Source organism: Populus euphratica, unplaced genomic scaffold, assembly GCF_000495115.2.
Source record: "Populus euphratica unplaced genomic scaffold, PopEup_1.0 scaffold8.1, whole genome shotgun sequence".
NCBI lineage: Eukaryota > Viridiplantae > Streptophyta > Magnoliopsida > Malpighiales > Salicaceae > Populus > Populus euphratica.
Genome location: NW_011499855.1, coordinates 2,128,197 through 2,146,475, shown reverse-complemented (window position 1 = coordinate 2,146,475; position 18,279 = coordinate 2,128,197). Strand labels below are relative to the sequence as shown.

The 18,279-nt window shown below is 30.7% G+C and overlaps 2 protein-coding genes across 5 annotated transcripts; both read left to right on the top strand.

Annotated features, from left to right (window-relative positions):
* The first annotated feature begins 5,840 nt into the window (after positions 1 to 5,840).
* On the top strand, positions 5,841 to 8,034 carry LOC105123036 (probable WRKY transcription factor 75). Its single transcript, XM_011022493.1, has 2 exons — positions 5,841 to 6,412; positions 7,603 to 8,034. Exons 1-2 carry the CDS (start codon positions 6,111 to 6,113, stop codon positions 7,772 to 7,774), a joined length of 474 nt encoding a protein of 157 aa, XP_011020795.1. The 5' UTR covers positions 5,841 to 6,110; the 3' UTR covers positions 7,775 to 8,034.
* Positions 8,035 to 11,347: 3,313 nt separating this feature from the next.
* LOC105123035 (uncharacterized) lies at positions 11,348 to 18,237 on the top strand. 4 transcript variants are annotated; one of them, XM_011022489.1, is made up of 14 exons: positions 11,350 to 11,735; positions 12,929 to 13,002; positions 13,670 to 13,756; positions 14,369 to 14,444; positions 15,371 to 15,435; positions 15,760 to 15,861; positions 15,989 to 16,078; positions 16,156 to 16,230; positions 16,341 to 16,373; positions 16,536 to 16,616; positions 16,705 to 16,743; positions 17,058 to 17,120; positions 17,433 to 17,477; positions 17,571 to 18,237. In XM_011022489.1, exons 1-14 carry the CDS (start codon positions 11,693 to 11,695, stop codon positions 17,751 to 17,753), a joined length of 1,056 nt encoding a protein of 351 aa, XP_011020791.1. In that variant the 5' UTR covers positions 11,350 to 11,692; the 3' UTR covers positions 17,754 to 18,237. The 4 variants fall into 4 exon arrangements, with proteins under 4 accessions (XP_011020792.1, XP_011020791.1, XP_011020793.1 ...); XM_011022490.1 differs by lacking the exon at positions 16,705 to 16,743 and having other exon boundaries at positions 11,348 to 11,735; XM_011022491.1 differs by lacking the exon at positions 12,929 to 13,002.
* Positions 18,238 to 18,279: the final 42 nt, after the last annotated feature.

The following is an 18,279-nucleotide window of genomic DNA, read 5'->3' as shown; positions in this document are numbered from 1 at the left end:
TAATATTTATTTATAATAAACTAAAATAAAGACTATATATGATAATAAAAATATGTAAGGTCAAAATTAATTTTTAATGTAACAGAAGAATGTAACAATATTTAATTTGCTACAATAAAACATTAGTCCCTTTGTTTTTGTACAATAACTTTTCCAAAAAAAATTATAAAATAATAAATATAAAAATAAAAGGAATGATATAAATAGGTAGAGTAGTAAATATTCAATTTGTAAAAAATAAAAAATAATATTTTTTAAAAAATATATATAAAAAGAAAAAGAAAAACTAAAAACATATTACAAAAAAATGAAGATAAAAAAAGATAGCTATAAATAGACCAAGTATAAAATGATAAACATATCAAATATAAAAAGAAAAGATATATAAAAATCTAACAAATAAAAAAATAAAAATTATAAATTTGTCATTGATACAGTATAAGAAATTGACAAAATTTACAGCTATACTATTCCTATCTAAAAGCACCATTTCATTTTATTACATGTATAAAAATTACCGGGCTTGAGTGGATGGCAAGAGCGTGTAATCTTTGTCTTGGAAGGCCAATATTTCGCAAAAGTGCATAAAAAATTGTTACACGTTCAGCAATAATTTTAGACACTTTTCAAACCCTGGAGGTTTAGAACCGTCCTTGAACTCTCCTAGATCCACTGATACTCAGATACATACTTTTCAACTCGAAACGTGCAAATAAATATGTCACATTAAGCTCGAGGCGGCGTAGGTGCATGTGGGAAACTCTGAATCGGGATTCTTTTTCTGTACCGACAACCGCAATGAACAGTAATTTTGTTTTTCTCTGTTTTAAAAATATTTAAAAAAATTATTTTTTATTTTTAAATATTTTTATATTATTTTAATACACTGGTATTAAAAATAATTTCTTAACAAAATATTATTTTAATATATATTTTAAAAAAAATAATCATAACTGTACACTTATACTTCAACACTTTGTAGGTCACGTTAATTTGTTTCCTCTCAAATGACCCCAATGATAATATTTTGTAACAAGTGTTAGCCGACACTTGTGCCAAACTCGAATAATTTTGTATATTTATATAAAATTTAAAAGTGCGATAGTTATTATTTTTAAAGTATTTTTTATTTAAAAGTATATTAGAATAATTTCAAGTGAAAAAATTAAAAAAAATCTTAAATTTTTCAAAACAAAACTTCAAACGAACAGGATATCTCTGTTTCTATATGATTGTCGGAAGCCAAATTACCTTGAAACTTCAAAGCTAACTAACTAATATGGTTGAAATTCTCTTAAAAATGGAGTTTAACCACCCCAAGCTTGAACATGTATAAATATAGGTCGCGTCATGGCTTACTCCGCGTGTAATTTTGTGCTCGGTATTCTTTTCAACATGGTATAGAAAATGGCTCGCAGGAGATTAATCAAGAGTCTGGTAAGATATTTGAAGGGGACAAGACCCGATCCCACCCCCTTTTTTTTTTTGGTTTCTTTTGCCTGGAGAATCGATGTGGTTTCGTGACGACTGATGCCACTAGCTAGCCTGCTACATGTTTCATGGCGGCTGAAAGTAGATAATACTGCAGGGTCATTATGCATGCACTAGTCAAATTCAAAAAGTGGAGTAAACCAAAAGTAACAAAAAAAAATAAAATATATATATATATATAATAGGTTACTGACAACCGCGAGCTGTTGACGTGCCGCTGTCCACTGCTGACCGTCAATTTTTCAAACCGCATGCCAAGACGCATTTGGACATTTAAATGAACTTTTGGTTTTCAGGTACTTAAAGAATATTAAAACACACACTTTCATTTGTTCATTGTACACACACATATATTAGGTTAATAATATAAAAAATATCCATGTAGTGTTGCTAAAAAAAAATTAGTTTTTGTTTTAAAATAATATTTTTTTAATATTATACTATAATCTTGATAACCAATTATTAAAAAGTTTAAATCTTGTTATTTTATTTTTTTAATTAAATTAATAAAATTAAATACATAAAATATTATTATAATCATATATAAATTTCAAGTAAAAATAACTTTATTTGAAAAGATATGTTATCATTCATTGAGTTTCATATAATAACTTAAACTTAAGCTTTTATGATATTGTTTTTATAATATTAAAGTTTTAATAATTAAATAATTATAAGTTTGGATTTCATAATTTTTATTTAAAAAATAAAATTTTTGATATAAGTATTAAATTTATATAACTTTTAAATTTAAATAGATTTTATTTATAGAGTATGTTATAAAATAATATATAAATTATTTATAAATTCTTATCTAATAATTTAAATTTTAGTTTAAATTGATTCTTTTATTACAAAACATATATCTCTCTTTCAAAAGTAAAAGAAAGGGTTGACCGCAAAATTTGTTTATGTAGAGAGATGTATTTTTTTAATTTGTCTTTATATTTTCAGTTGATCCAATTTTACCCTTAAATATACATTAAGTTCCTGACCTTTTTATTTGGATGAGATTTCAGTCATCTCATCGAAATTAGCTAGGTAATTTAAAGCTCATTTGATATTATAACAATAGTTGTTTTATAAAATATTTTTTATTTTAAAATATATATAAATAATATTTTTAAAAATTTATTTTTAATATTAACATATTAAAATAATTTAAAAATATTAACACAAATATTAAAAAACACTTTTAAAATTAAAAAATAAACAGATGCTTGGAAATGATAATAAGTTTTTATTTGAATATTCATTAACTTTTTAAGTAACGTGGTTTTCTATTAATTTGGATGAACGAGCCTGAAAATCATGTTAGAATTGTAGATTAAAAGTTTAACATGTTTTTAAGAATAAACCTTGCTTAATTAGGAATATAAGAACAAATTAAAAAAAAAACAAAAAACAATTACCTCGTTACATAAAGATTAATTGAACCATAGACCCAGGAAAAAAAATATACGTGAAACCCTCGTCCAGTCAACCTAGAAAGAAGGAAAAGAAAAGGATAAATCATAAATCATAAAAGTACTTGTCTTAATTGCACTTGGAACATGTTTAGCTCTTGTTGTGTACGTCATACTGTGCTACGCATGTGATGCTTTGTTGTGAGATTAAATACGTTGAATTGTTTGGTAATAAACTATTGTGTTGTGAGATTAAAAACAAGACTATTACAAGAAACAATAATCAAAACACTAAATATTTTTTAAGTAAATATAACTATTAAAAAATTTAATTAAGATCCATACAAGATGAGGGCTAATGTACTTTAAAAAAATTAAGGTTAGTTAATTTTAAAATATTTAAGGTTATTTAATATATAATTAAATATTAGTCAATTACGACTTATAAACAAAAAGGCTAATTTATTGTAAAATATTTAAAGTTACTTTTATCTTTAAAATGCATATTTCTTGAAGTAAAAAATAATATGCATATAACCTGTTTTTATAAAATATATTTCACTCTAAAAAATTAAGCAAATAATTTCTCAAATTCTTATCAAATATATTTTTTTATAAAAAAATCAACAAATATAAATAAAATAAACCCAACAAAAACTTGGGCTTGGACTTGATGTCTTGAGCCCAGAGTTCAATAAGGGGTAATGATAATGATTTCATGCATGGTAGTCTAAACTCAACTTTATAGAGAATATAGACCCTAATAAGAAGCTTAACTCCATGCAATGCATTTGCCTTGCTAGATGTGTTGCCATGTTTGGTGTGGGCATGACATGCTCAGCATCCTTGTGAGCTTGAGTTTTCACACCCGAGCCTAATATTTTTGGGTTTAAGTAGTGTGAGTGAATTCATTTCTCATCTCTAATTGGCCCGAGCTCAAAACTTGCCATGAATTTTTCAGAAATCCCATGTATATCTTTTAGTATTTTATATTGATCCAATATATATATTATTTCAAATATAACACAACTCAAAAAAATTATAAAGATAAAATTACTTTTTAATTATTCTTTTTCTATAAAAATATAAGATTCATAATTTATGAATATATCATGAATCCTTAAAGTTAAGGGTTTCACAATCTTTTTATTCTAAATTACATATATATTTTTAAAATATCCATCTCTATAATATTATTGTACTTTCTTTTTTTATATAGTTACTGATTTTATAATTAAAGAGTTCACATGTCCATAAAAAAAAAATTATAAGTACTAGCTACTGATCACTTATCTTAACAAATACCATCTATTACTATTATTAATTTTTAAATTTTTTATATCAAGTTATTAAATAACTTAATTATAAAAATATATCAAATTATTTAAATTAAGAAATTAATTAATTAATTAATTAATTATCTAATATATTAATCTTATTTTAAAATATCTTCCATACTGAGAATCATAAAAAATAAAATGATAAAATTTAGAGAAACAAGGTAAACAACATACTCCCAGGTAGGCAGCTACTGCCATACATATATCCGTTTTAAAAGAAAACACAATTAAATTGAGCTCGTAATTATGAAGTATGCGTGCCTGGATATCATAATTCTTAACCGATCTTTCACCGTCTTAAAAAGCTAGCAGTACAACTCAAATTTAAAACCTCAAGGTAAACGAATATTAAAACAATTAACCAAAAATTTATGCTATATTGATTCTACATTTATTTTTTATTTTTTAAAATGAAACATTCTGAGCTACGATCACTATACCGGTCATATTTTAGGCTAAAAGCTAACATTTACGGGATTTATTAAGGAGTCAAGAGTCACCGATTTTGAAAATGTAACATTGAAAGTACTATTGTGAGCAACTTGCTTTATATACGCAGCAGCCCATACAAGAGATCTCGATCGAACCTTACGCTCTTATACATGTTCAATAAATTTACTTCAGATTGCGTTGATATGAAAAGTACAACACCACATGTCAGATATATTATTAATCTATTTACACATTCATTTTTATATATACTAAAAAAAATAAATCTAGAAAACGTTGAGATATATGACAAAATGATCCTATCTTGTGGGCGTGACCTCTACCAACTACTGTTTCATCGACATCTAATGCTGAAATTCTGTGTTTGAATGGAACTTTGTGTGTGTGTGTCTGTCAAAGCACATGCTGTGACCATGAAATTAAAGGGCGGCGTCCTCCTCCTCCCCCTCCTCTTCTAGATGTTTTTTTTTTTCTCGGCGGGAAATTGTTAATTCTCCATGCTATTATTCAGTATTCACACCCATGGAGCTTCTTAATATTTTAAACCATGGAGTACTGCTGAACGAAATCAAAGTTTGGTCAAAACCAACCAAGATATTTAATATCGTACGTGATATTCATAGAAACAAGACCATAAGGATTGCTTTGATGTTTTTATTTCTATAACTAATCATAAAATTTTAGACTATATATCAAATTTTCCATATTGAATAGATAAGATGTATTACTCGTACACTGATCAATCCATTTCTAAGTAAATAAAAGAGCAATATACCAAAAATAATTAATAATTTATATTCAATAATTATTTATTGAATCTTTTTTATAAATATACACAACTAGTAGGGTACTATCTGTAGTATTTTCACACACACACACACACACACCACCCTAATTAATCTCGTACTCCTCTATATTTAGCACAATTAATGGCATGACATCATCCTTTGTATTTTTAGAAAGAGACCCTGTGATAGGATTTATCATCAAGGTCTAGAAATTATTGTAGAATTTTATACCAAGACTTGACCACTTCTTAGAACTTTATTCGCGTTTTTTTTTTTATAAGATTTTAATTTAACTACTTCTATTAATCCTCATGGGTTGGGATTTTGAGTTTAAACTTTTAATCTCAGTTAAATTCTACGTGCCGTTTACGCCACCTACGATAAGATTAAAAAAGAAGAAGAAGAAGAAGAAGAAGCTAGGCTCACGATTAGTTAATTAAGCATGCCGCCGCCTTATTGATATTTTGAGAGAGGCCTGTTGATATTCTCAGGAGTTCTGTTAATTCAACCTTTATTTATAGCTAGCCACACCCTCTCACTTCCTCTTACTTCTACTTTCTCTCTCTCGTGGACAACTAAACCCTATTTCTTCCATTTAATTTTATCTTCAACAGCTGCCTACCTCTGCTTCTTTCATGTCTTTGAACATGATCAACTCTAATGCTTCTACCGGCTTTGAAGGTACTAGGGGAAATGGATTGTTGGAATTGATGCAAGAGATGCAAGCTCCAGCCAGTTTAAATTTTCATGACATCTCCCAAAACAGAGGCTTTGTTGGGTCTGGAATTGAGGGGAAATTGGGAAAGAATAAGGGAGAAAAGAAGATAAGAAAGCCCAAGTACGCTTTTCAAACAAGGAGCCGAGTTGATATCCTTGATGATGGATATCGATGGAGGAAGTATGGTCAAAAGGCCGTGAAGAACAACAAATTTCCCAGGTAACTATATCTTTTTTACTAACTAATCTACTATACTCTTTAATTTGTTAAACACGACATGTATGATTTGCTTAATTATAATATTTTTCTCTCAACCTGTGAAGAATTCGAGCGGTAGCAGATATAGTTGAATATTAAAGTATATTGATATGCTTTGAGGTGACAATTTTTACATCTATAAATTATTGAGAAAACGGTATAAAAATCTTCCAAGCATCATTTGGGCAATTGAAGCCACGGCTGTTGTGATTTGGGGGGCTCCATTCCTTTTTAAAACAAATAAATGAACAAGAGAGGACACTTGTGTCCTGATTTATGAGACTCTTATCCTGCCAATCTTATAGAAACCATGAAGGCCATTATTTTTGGAGTATACAGGAAAGCAGGATACTCATAAACTCTGGGTATTTTGGGGCTTGCGCGAAAACGCAGGTTGAGGGGGGCAATGGCCGACAAAATCTTCGAAAGATCATTTTAGTCCCTATTTTCTCTTATCTTCTCGACTTCCATGCACGTTCTTACTCCTTTCACTTTATCTCGTTTAAGAGAACTGAAGACCCAAGAAATACATATCTATTTTTTAGTTTTTTTTTCGAGAAAAGTAAACAAAAAATAACGAAAGAGATTCGATCTAGATGTATATGCGTGCACGCAACACTATGTCCGAAGCTTGACTTTTTCTTTCCCTAGTTAATTCTAGGACCACTTCAGTCAACGTGGAAAAATAACGTCCGTGTATGGATAGCTGATGATGTTAAAAATAATATTTTTAAAATAAAATTTATTATTTTAATATATTTTTGAATAAAAAATATTTATTTATTTATTTAGTGAAATATTTCCAGCACGTAATGCAGTCCTCACCTACTTGCCTCAGTTGAAGTAGCCAGGGACAGGAAGGTGATTAATATTCTATCTGATTAAAGTATATGATCTGGAATAATGAACAATCTGGATGATGGAAACGTCAAGTATTTTAAGTATATTAAGGAAGAAGATATCACTAGGTTAAGCTTACTTGAGTTACAAGAATTTGATCCCGTTACATTTTGGTGAAAGAAAAATACCGGATGGTTTCCTTGAGCTCCAAATATCTGAAGCATCATGTTCAGCTAAATTAACATATATAGCTTGATTTACCTTAAACATGGGTGCATATATAAATCTTAATTTGTTTTCTGTGTCTGCAGAAGCTACTATCGGTGTACACATCAAGGGTGCAACGTGAAGAAACAGGTTCAGAGATTAACAAAAGACGAAGGAGTCGTGGTGACAACCTATGAAGGAATGCATTCTCATCAGATCGAAAAGTCCCCAGATAACTTCGAGCATATCTTGAGCCAGATGCAAATCTACGCCTAATCCTTCTAATTAAGTCCCTAGCTAGGCCTATATATCATCGTTACATAAGGAAATTATGGTATCGAGATATCCGTAGACTTTTACTTCAATAATCTATAGACAACTTAAGCCTCGAAACGCCAAGAACAAAACGTTCTATTAATTACTTTGATTTTATGTATTCACAACCCATCTCGTGTAGAAAATTCTTTCTCACTTCAATTCATTGTATACTAAGAAGACGTGGTTTTATCGAATCCTTTCACGTATATTGCTTGATATACTGCGACTTGGGTCATAATTGCTTAATTCTTCACATCTCAAAATTATGCTAAATTGGCCCTCTGAATAATCATAATTAATAAATTATGCTCTTGTGATGCAGGTTTGAAGTGTGAAAAGGGTACGCGTGGTAGATTCTGAACAAATAAAATAATGTAGTTTGGTTTGTTATAGCTAAATTTAATTTTGGATAATAATAACAATAATAAGATCACCAATAATAATAATTATTATTAACTTTAAGGATGTAACTTGGGTTTATTCTTTAAAAATTACTAATTCAATTTTTATAAATTTTAAATTTTAAAATTATTAAAAATTTATACAATTATTAATCTTAAAACTCGTAAAATTAATTAAAAAACAAGTAAAATAATTTATATCAATACGATGATGAAGATTGATAGATGCAGTGCCACTGCAATTCTGGCGCAAGCCAGGCACGCGGTGTCCTCGGTTCCAGGCCTATCCACGTGATCCTGGGCCTAGGCTCATTCGAGCCCGCCCTTCTCTTTCTTTTGTTCGACGTCGTTTCTAATAATTTCAATAATTTTCACTGACGTATCTTATTTGACGTCCTTCTTAAATGAATCCTTCGTCCTGATTTTATGACAAACAAAATGAAAACAATCAAATTTTATTTTTTCCTATTAACGAAAAAACTAAAGCGCCTCGGTGTCTCGCTGTAAAGTAAGACTCATTAGACTGTAAATGGAGTATAATGATATTTTTGCCCTCGACAATAACCAGCAAAAAACAACAAATTTAAGGGCAAAATGATATTTTCATGGGTTTTAATTGGTGCTTTCGAGATGAAAGCGAGTAGATTGGTCTCCTTAATTTTTTGCTGCGCGTTGGAATTATTAATTTACCCATGTAATAATAAAAAAATAAGTTGTTAATAGGGGCTTCATGGTCTTTTTACTTTTTATAAAACAGTTAAAAAACTAAAATACCTTTAAAAAACATATAGGCTTTTTTTTAATCTTTTTATCATCTTTTTTTTTTCTTAATTCTCAATTTTCATGAGAGGTGAGTATTCTTTTTACAAATAATAAATTTTATAAAAAAAGATGGTTTGTAAGAATAATGAAGTATGATGATAAAAAAATAGCCAACCATCGTATATTTAGAATGTAGTTATAATTGTTTTTTAAAGTATTTTTCACTCAGAAAAGTATGTCAATAATATTTTTTATTTTTTTTAATATTTTTAAGATCAATACATCAAAATGATTTGAAAATATAAAAAATATATTAATTCAAAGCAAAAAAAATAAATTTTTTCAAAAATATTTTAAAAATACAATGTCAAACATATCTTTATATAAGTTTTATGACAATGTAACTAATAAGATAGAGTGTGCAATTCAGTTTATAATGTTTTAGTAACAATAAACTCTTTTTTTTCCTCGTTCTTTTTTCCCTCGTGATCTTGATATTCACACTCGATCTCCTAGAACCCAATCACCTTTTCTGGTTTTCATTTAATTTATTTTTATTACTATATATGTTGATTTTTAAGTTTTTTTTAATTTATTCCTTTAAATTTTATTTTATTTAATTTGTCCCTCATTAATTTTATTATTGTTTTCTTAATTATTTTCCTGATTTTTTAAAATCTTTCTCCTGAAAAATTTATCTCATTAATTTCTTATCCTTTTACCAATTCACTTTGTTTTTCATTTTAATTCCTGGTTATTTTCTTTTGTTTAGGTTTTACACTTGTGTTTTTACTATGTTGGTTGTTGCTTGTTTTATTTTTTTATAATTAAAAATCTTACTTTGTTATGTTTTCTTTCTACAAGTCAATCACGATATCTTACAATGAGATCATTAATTTCAAATATTAACCTAGTTTAAATTTATTTTTTAGATTTCTTTTTACAAATTTATTTTTAAATTTTTTTTATCATTTGAGGGTTGGTGGGCATTAAGCTTTATGGCATGTTTTATTTTGGTATCTCAATCTTATATCCTGGATAATAAGTTAGTCAAGTTACCTGAGCTTTTGTGATTTTTTTGTATTTTTTTATGTTTGGATATCTCAGGTTTTAAGTTAGGATTAGCTAGATAGACTCTAGTTTTTTTTTTTAATTATTATTTTTTGTTGTTTAATTTTTTTATTATCTCATTTTATGTGTAGGGGTTCAATCAAGTGAGTTGATTAAAAAAAAATTATTTAACATTTTTTTTTTGAAATTGATTTTTTTTAATTTTGGTTTTTAAGATTAAGTTATTAGGTTTTAAATTTTGTTATTTTTTCTACTTTTCTTAATAAAATTATTCAAATCTCATATGCATAACCATATGATAATTAAATTAGCCTGAGTGATAAGATTATTTTTTTTAACATTGAAATAAAAAATTACCAGGCAATAGCATGATCACCTATCTAATTTTCCATGAAATGGTGAATCACTATAGTCAATCTATATTCGAAGCTTTTAAAATATAAAACAAAGTATTAAATTTTCAAAACTCTTCCTCTTCATTTATATTTTACTACAGTTTAAGCAGTGATTTTACTTTTTTTCATTAAAAAATTACAAGGCTTGTTCCCTTTCCGTCTTGACTTTTTCTGGGAATTCCACTCGGGATTTATTTAACAAATTTCTTAACATCCGTCACTTTGAAATACAACACAACATTGAGAAAATAAAATAAAATTCAAGATATCAAATGCCACTTAATATTTAAAATATAACGAAGCACCGTGTAAAAAAATATAATATTCTTAAAGGATACCTTTTATAAAATAAAATTCCGTATTAAAAAACATAAAGAAATAGATTACATGTATGCTCACAAATCGTCGCACTCATAAAGTATAAATACTCTGATCAGTGAATATTAATATTCACAGGACGATAAAAGAAGATGGAGCCAAATTCGACAACATTTTCATTATGTCATTTGTGACATATAAAAAATACTCTACTACTTTTGGGTCTCTTTTTTTTTAATTTCTTTCCATAATATCAAGATAATTACTCAAAAAGCACTAGAATATATATGAAAGAATATTTTGCAAGGAAGAACAGTGAAAAAAAGAAAGAAATAAAGAAATAATGCGCAACCATAGGAAAACTTGAAGTCCTTTTCTCTAGATAATGAAACTCGAATAAAAAAACAGTGACCTGGCCAATGCCGACCACCCAATGAAAGGAAAAACAGAAAAATCGACAAAAATTAAAAGAAAAAAAAACATAGAAAAGAAGAAGAAGGGTATTTTCGCATATTCGATGGTAGAGGGGTAAACTTGTAAAATGAAGAACCGAAATTAGAGGTGGGCTAGCCAGCCACCACACCACCAGCAAAAAATAGGGTTGGTTGGTGCGTTGTAGCTGCGTTAATTAATAGCTGATTCGCTTTCCAATCTCTGATCGCCCTCTCTGATGTATGCAGTCTCAGTCTCAGTCTCGTCTGCCTCCATACCAGAGCAGGCATAAACGTGATCTACCAAAACCTAGTAACACCGGAAAACGCTATCATATATAAAAAATAAAAATATTTTCTTGTTCTACGATCTTGTATTCCTTGCTTGCTTGCTTCTCACTCTCCTTAAAAAAAATCATGATCGCATTCTTTTGATTCAAAATCAAATCTAGAAAAATTCCGTCTCTTTTTATTTATTACTGTTATCAGTGGCTGTCCATGGCTCTTCCTCTCGGCAAGTTAACTATTCTCGTCGGTGCAGGTCAGTTCAATTTGTTTGATTTTCAGTTCCTAATTTATCTATTGAATTATTAACTAATTTGATTTTTTTTTTTAAAATTTCGGATGTTTGGAACACATTGAGTGAGTTTTAGGGTTTTTGAAGGTAAACCCTAGATTCCATGGTCTAGAGAGTGTGTGCGTGTGAATATGTTGTCCGTTAGGTCTACATTTGAGGCGAAGTAAGTGTCCGTGTATGTGTGATAATGTTAGGAGGGGTCCTGTCAGTGTTAGTACTTTGGCACTTGAAAAAAATTTGGGTATTTTTTTGGGTGTATTTGCTTTCTTTGGCTCTACTGTTAATTGTAACATTGGATTGGTGAGATTCTAAGCTAGCGTGCTTGGTGAAGGGATTTTGTTCTGTTGCATTGATGTCATCTGTCATGCTTGATTTGCAGTTTAATTACCCAGCTCATTTTAACTAGAACTGTCTTTTATTTTTATAGTTATTAAAAGTGATTCTACTTGTTGATACTCGTCTTTGAATTGAGGCAAGTGTTTGGCTTTATTTGGTGCAAAAAAAACTTGAAATTCACTCTTCTTGCCACTGGGAGTTAATTTAGCTGATGGGATAATTCTAGAATGCTGGGCTAGTTAGCAATTGGGTATTTATCTAGATAACTGCAGTGTCATGAAATGGAATAAGAAGACGTTAAAGAAATTGAAATATGTGTTCGTGGGGCAGCAACTTCTAGGCCTTGGAATAAATAACTATCGTATTTAGGTCATGTCTTCTTTAGTCGGAGAATCATGACAGCAAATAGGTGGACTGCCGAGGAACACTCTCTTAGGGTACTTTAGTGACCGGCAATTAGTTGGACGGAGTAGACTGGACATCACCTTTTTTGTTCCAGCTTGTTCCTTACCCCTAAGCCTCTCATAAAGGTCCTGATCAAGCTTTCATAGAAAGCTTATCCATGCACCTTTCACCATTATGTCTACCACCTCATTCGCCCCCATGGTGATAGTCAATAAATCTCATCTCTGTTATGCATGGCCAATGTTGCTGTCTATTGTATCTTAATCAGACTGCATTAGGAATGTCCATCTGTGATCCTAGCCTTGATAAGCAAATTTATCTCCTTTGTACCTTCAGATGTTTCTTTTTGACCCAAATCAAAACCATCCCCTGTGGAAATAATTTTCTTACTGAATTAGTTGTCTTCTGCTCTTTAGGTATTCTTGGCTCAGTTCTTGCAAAAGAGGGGCGGCTGCCTGATGTTTCTAATTTCATTTCAGGTGCTTTCAAGGTACTTATTTGACTTATTGTGAAGTCTTAGAGATGCACAAAGTTCATTTAATGTTTTGGTGTTCATCTTCATTGATAACAATGATAGTAGACCTGATTGCAGTACCTCCACTATTTTTATCTTAATAGGTAAACTATGTTCCATCACATCTGCCCTATTGCCCTTAACTTTGTATTTTCTTTAAGTGGGAAGACTAGACATGCCTTTGCAATGGATAATATTTTTGTTTTCCTAGCCAATTGCTTTTCTTAACTGGCCTTTTCAGTGTCTGTAGTGGAGCATGCTGGAAATAGTTTTGCATTGTTTCAATTCAGTTTAATCTCACGCCATTTATCAAATAATTATTTTCTTTTGTTTAATTTCTGCGTTTTTATTAATGTAGGACCTCCTTGAATGCAATACTATTTGAAAGCTATTGTGATGTTGTCACCTTGATTATTTGAACGCTGCGCATCAAATTTGGTCTACCACGTTGCTTGTAGCATCCTTTGTCACATATTAACTGATGTTTAATGAACTCTTTTGTTAAAATATTTTGTCCAGTACTTTTTTTTACTTATTACCTATGTCTTTTAGAAACAATAATGCAATTGAAAATGTAGTGTTAATTCTTGGCTATTCTTAGTCTATTTCTTGCTGATTGATAGTGATTTATCTTGCATCGCAGATTGCTTTCAGGCAACTTAAACAGGATGATTCTACTTCATCAGTTAGCAAGTCTAGCAAACCTCCAAACGACTCTTTGATGGCTCAGGTTTGCATGTCATCTTTATGGTTCTTTATAAGTTCTCCTGTGTTGAAATTCAATTTATAACATGTTTACATGCTTTCGTTTTTTTAATCATATTAAGTTGTAACTAATGGTGTTGTTGGTAATGATTATGAATGCATTTTAAAGTAACTAAACTAAATCTTGTTTAAAATGTAATTTTCATGCTATGGACTTTTTTTTTTCTCCTTTTCCATTTGGTAGCAAAAGTAAAAATCTCAAAGTGACAGGATAAGGTGGCGGGCAAGAGTAGCAATGCTCATTTTGCTGCGCTTCCATTTATGTAATAGTTTACTTTGAACACTTTCTTTCCTGATATTTGTTTGGACAACCGAAGAAACATCACAACTCGTACTCTCTAAATGACTTATTCTGTAGGAATGAAATTTCCTTCAGCATTCTTTATTTATTTTTTAATGTGAATATCTGAATGTTAAACAGTTGCTCTTGGGAACTAATTTGATTGTTTGAGTTTAGACTCTTCAAATTGTCTTTTGTAATTATATTTTCTCATCATTTCAGGAAAATGAATTATAAATTGCTTTATGTTGGAAGTGTCTGTTAGAGACCGTGAATACTGAATTACATGTTTTGCAGGTAAACAGCCTTCGACAGGAGCTGCAAATGTTGGCATCAAGTAGACCAGTCACAATTGTAACTGCAAATGGGACAGGTTTGGATTCTGATCCTTCTCTTGCATCTGAAACAGGAGATGAGTTATGTTTCATTCATCTTTTTCTAAACATATATCTATGGAATAAACTGATCGAAATGGAGATGGAACTTATCCCATCTACAATGCAAAATATGAAATACGCTAATATAAATGTCTCTCCTGCTCTTTCTCAAATATCAAGCTTAAGTGTGTTATATAATATCGAGTTGGATTTTCCTTTGCAGTTAAATTTTATGTTCTCTTGCAATAATGAAATTTCTGAAAATCCATGATGCAATGCACACCAGAATAAATTTATTGACTATTCCTGTAATCTCCACTTTTCTTGGAGGGGGAGTGGTGTTGTAATGCTGTCAGTCCTAAGTCATAATGTACCTGAAAAATTGATGTGCATAGATATCCTTGTTCTACTCAATCTCTTACCTTCCCTTCTTTATAACACGTGGTATGTACATCACTGAACTGTATCTGATTTCTCATTCCTCAATGGCATGCTTTGACAGTTTCTTGTTTTGACCTTCAATTAAAGCTGTCTAATGATGTTGCATACACATTGTGAGCATGGGTTTTCGTTTACTTATTTTCTTACCTTTTAATTTCCAATTTGGGAAATGTACATAATTGAAATTTATCTGGATGCTCAATAGTACGCTGTGTTGGTTCATATTTAACCAACAATTGAATTTATCTTTGCTGTTATACTTCTGGGTGCATGAGTGCGAGTTTGTATCTCTTTGCAACTTCATCTCTGTATAATCTCTCGAGAAATCTTAGACTATCTTCTTAATTCTTGATATCAAGTGCTGTTCTTCCATATAAGCAATAGCTTTTTACTTATCCATCTGTGTAAATTCCTATAATGTATTTTAGCTTTGATTATGCACTTATTCTGGACTGTTCTCTGACGCTATATTAATATGCAGGTTCTAATAAATATGGTGTAGTTGTTGTGGTGGTAGTTGTTGGATATGGCTATGTTTGGTGGAAGGTAATGGTTTTCTTTTTTGCTTGATAATTTGACGTGATGTGTATATAGGCACAAATTTCTAACACCAAATGATATACCATAAAGATCTGATTCATATTTTTGGTATTACAGCATTAAAATGGAGTATAATTAATACTAGCAATAATTTTGTAGAGGTCCTCAAAATATCTTTCTTCCATTGAGACTTGAAGTATTAACCAGATTCAGCAATTGGAAATAATACTTAAGATTATTATCACTATGCTGCTTGTTGATATATTTTGAGCTTCATTTTGTTCTTTGGTTTGACTGGTGCTTTATTTTTATAATGCTCTATACTTTCAGGGCTGGAAACTTCCTGATATGATGTTTGCAACCAGGCGTAGTTTATCTGATGCTTGCACTTCTATAGCCCAGCAACTAGAGAATGTTTATGCATCAATCCGGGTAAGTTTTTGAACTTTTTGTATCTTTTATCCATCTAATAAAAAAGGGCTGGAACTTTTTATTGGTCGTTAATGGAATTTAAAATATAGAGTGTTCTTATCCCAATGCAAAGTCTTTTGGTCTCTAGAGTACCAGGAGGCATTTATCTTCAAAGATCGATGGCGTGGACTCAAATTTGAATGCTGTTGCAGAACTGACAGCCAGCACTCAAGAAAAGGTGGGTCTAACCTAGTTATTTGCTAATATTTTGGTGCAGTAGTTGTACTTACATAAAAAGTATGTTGACACTTGTAGGTTATTGAATTGCGAGAAGATTCAAGTAGGATTGGCAATGATGTTCGATATGTTCGTGATGCCGTTGAAACTCTGGTGATCAGTCTTGATACTCATATTTCCTTTTGCTCATCAAATCTTTATAAATTCATTATAGATGTGAAATCAAATGCTTATTTGATTCATATTCTTTTTTATTCTTTTAGGAACTAAAAATTAGCAGAATTGAAGGGAAACAGGTAATTATCATATCAACATCATACACAGTGCTATCAGTTGTTTATTCTACCTGTGGTTACTGTTATAAATTTTGATTTTATATCAACATCGTATGCAGTGCTATCAGAAAATATTAGGAATTGCACCTGTGGTAACTGTTATTGATTTTGATACATGTTTAGGATTTGACGACCCAAGGAGTAAAGAGGTTGTGTGACTATGCCTCCAGTTTGGAAAACAACTTACTTGAAGAGAATATCCAGGCATGTCATCACCTTTTTGTTTCCTTTTGGCCTTTTCAATACTCTGTTACTGAACTTTACCATTCACCATGGTCCACAAATTCTGCAGACTTCAGCATCCAGTTCACGGCTAACATTCTCATCAAAGGTAATATTTTTCTTCTGCGTTAGGGCACGTGTCTGATAAAACATTTTAAATAAAGTAGTTGTTCTTGTTATTGGAGACACCATATCTATATTTCTAAACTAGATATTGTCTGTTTTACTGTCTTGGTTAGTGGGGAGATGTATTTAATATTGGAATTTAATTACTTTTACTGGACATGCCCTGGCCGAAGCATTCTGTTATCCCAAACCAGAGGCCACATGCTTAAAATAGCTTTGCTTAAGTGCTTGCATATGTTCCAAATATGGTTTCTGGTGCCTAAAGTTTTCACTAGTTTTTGTGTTGTTATTTACCAGGCTGGGGCATTGCCTGCTCCATCAAGTGAACCATCAACTCCTGCTTCGATTGGATCTCAAGAGGTTTGTTTACTTTTGAAAATTTGTTGCCTGTGGCCAAAATAAATTTCTGCGAGCATCAATGAGAGATTTTTGACAATTATTCATATATTGCGACTTACCCTGTTTTCCAGTCCATGAATAATCTAATATAGCCATCTTACAAGTTTAAAGAATTTCTTTATGACTTTTATTTCATGCTAATAGCTTGATTGATGTTCCCTTTTCAGTTTTGTTTTTTACAGCATAGGATAACTTCTCTGTCTGGAACTCTTCCCAGCATTTTTAAGAATATAATTACCTCAATTTTCTTTCCTTGATTTTTCCCTTTCCCAGGTCCAAAGGCCCCCTCGTAATGCTGCATCACCCTCAAGCCAGCAGGTTCAGCTTGGATTTCAATTTGCAGTTTACATCCTTTTTTTATTTATTTATATAATTTCTTGACATCTAACTTTTTCAACGTAACATTTCCAGAGAAGTAACGGGATTTCAGGAGTGGCTGAGCTTGCTAGCGGCCTCGGGATTTCTAAAGGTATCCTTACAGAAGAAGAAACAAGTAATCGAACGAGCTGGCTTAAACCTGCATTTCTTATGAGAACGCGAAGTGCAACAAACAGTGTAGTGCAACAAACAAGTTCAAGCAGACAGCAATCGTGATGGTTTTTCCATTGAAAACCATTTTATTTCCGTGCGGCAATTAGTTTTACTCTGGGAGGTCCTTGAAGTTTGGTTGTTCTGGTGATGAGTCTCTCCCTATGAATATAAATACCAGGATGGTGCTGAATTTTGTAGAGATTCTTATTTTGTAAGGTTAACTATCATTTTTGACATGTACAATGTAGGTTAGGAATATGAATAATTAATCTTAGAGGGGGGGGGGGGAAGGGGTTCAAGGTACTTCTTAATACCTACGAGAGTTCCCGCTTAAAAGGATTGCGTCAAATAATTTTGGAAGAACTCTCCTAGCAATGCCTTGAGCTTGACGATGAATTCATTTTTTCGATGTGTTGATACTTGGAAGTGTGTGTCGATGGGGCAGACAGTTTTTGGTTTAAGATTGTTAGGCATTCTCATTCCTTGGAACAATCAACATGATATCGAAGACCAATTGAAATAATCTTTCCAGAATGGTGCGTTATCCTGCTTATTTGGTCTCTTGCTACTTCCAGAAATGTGTTGTCAA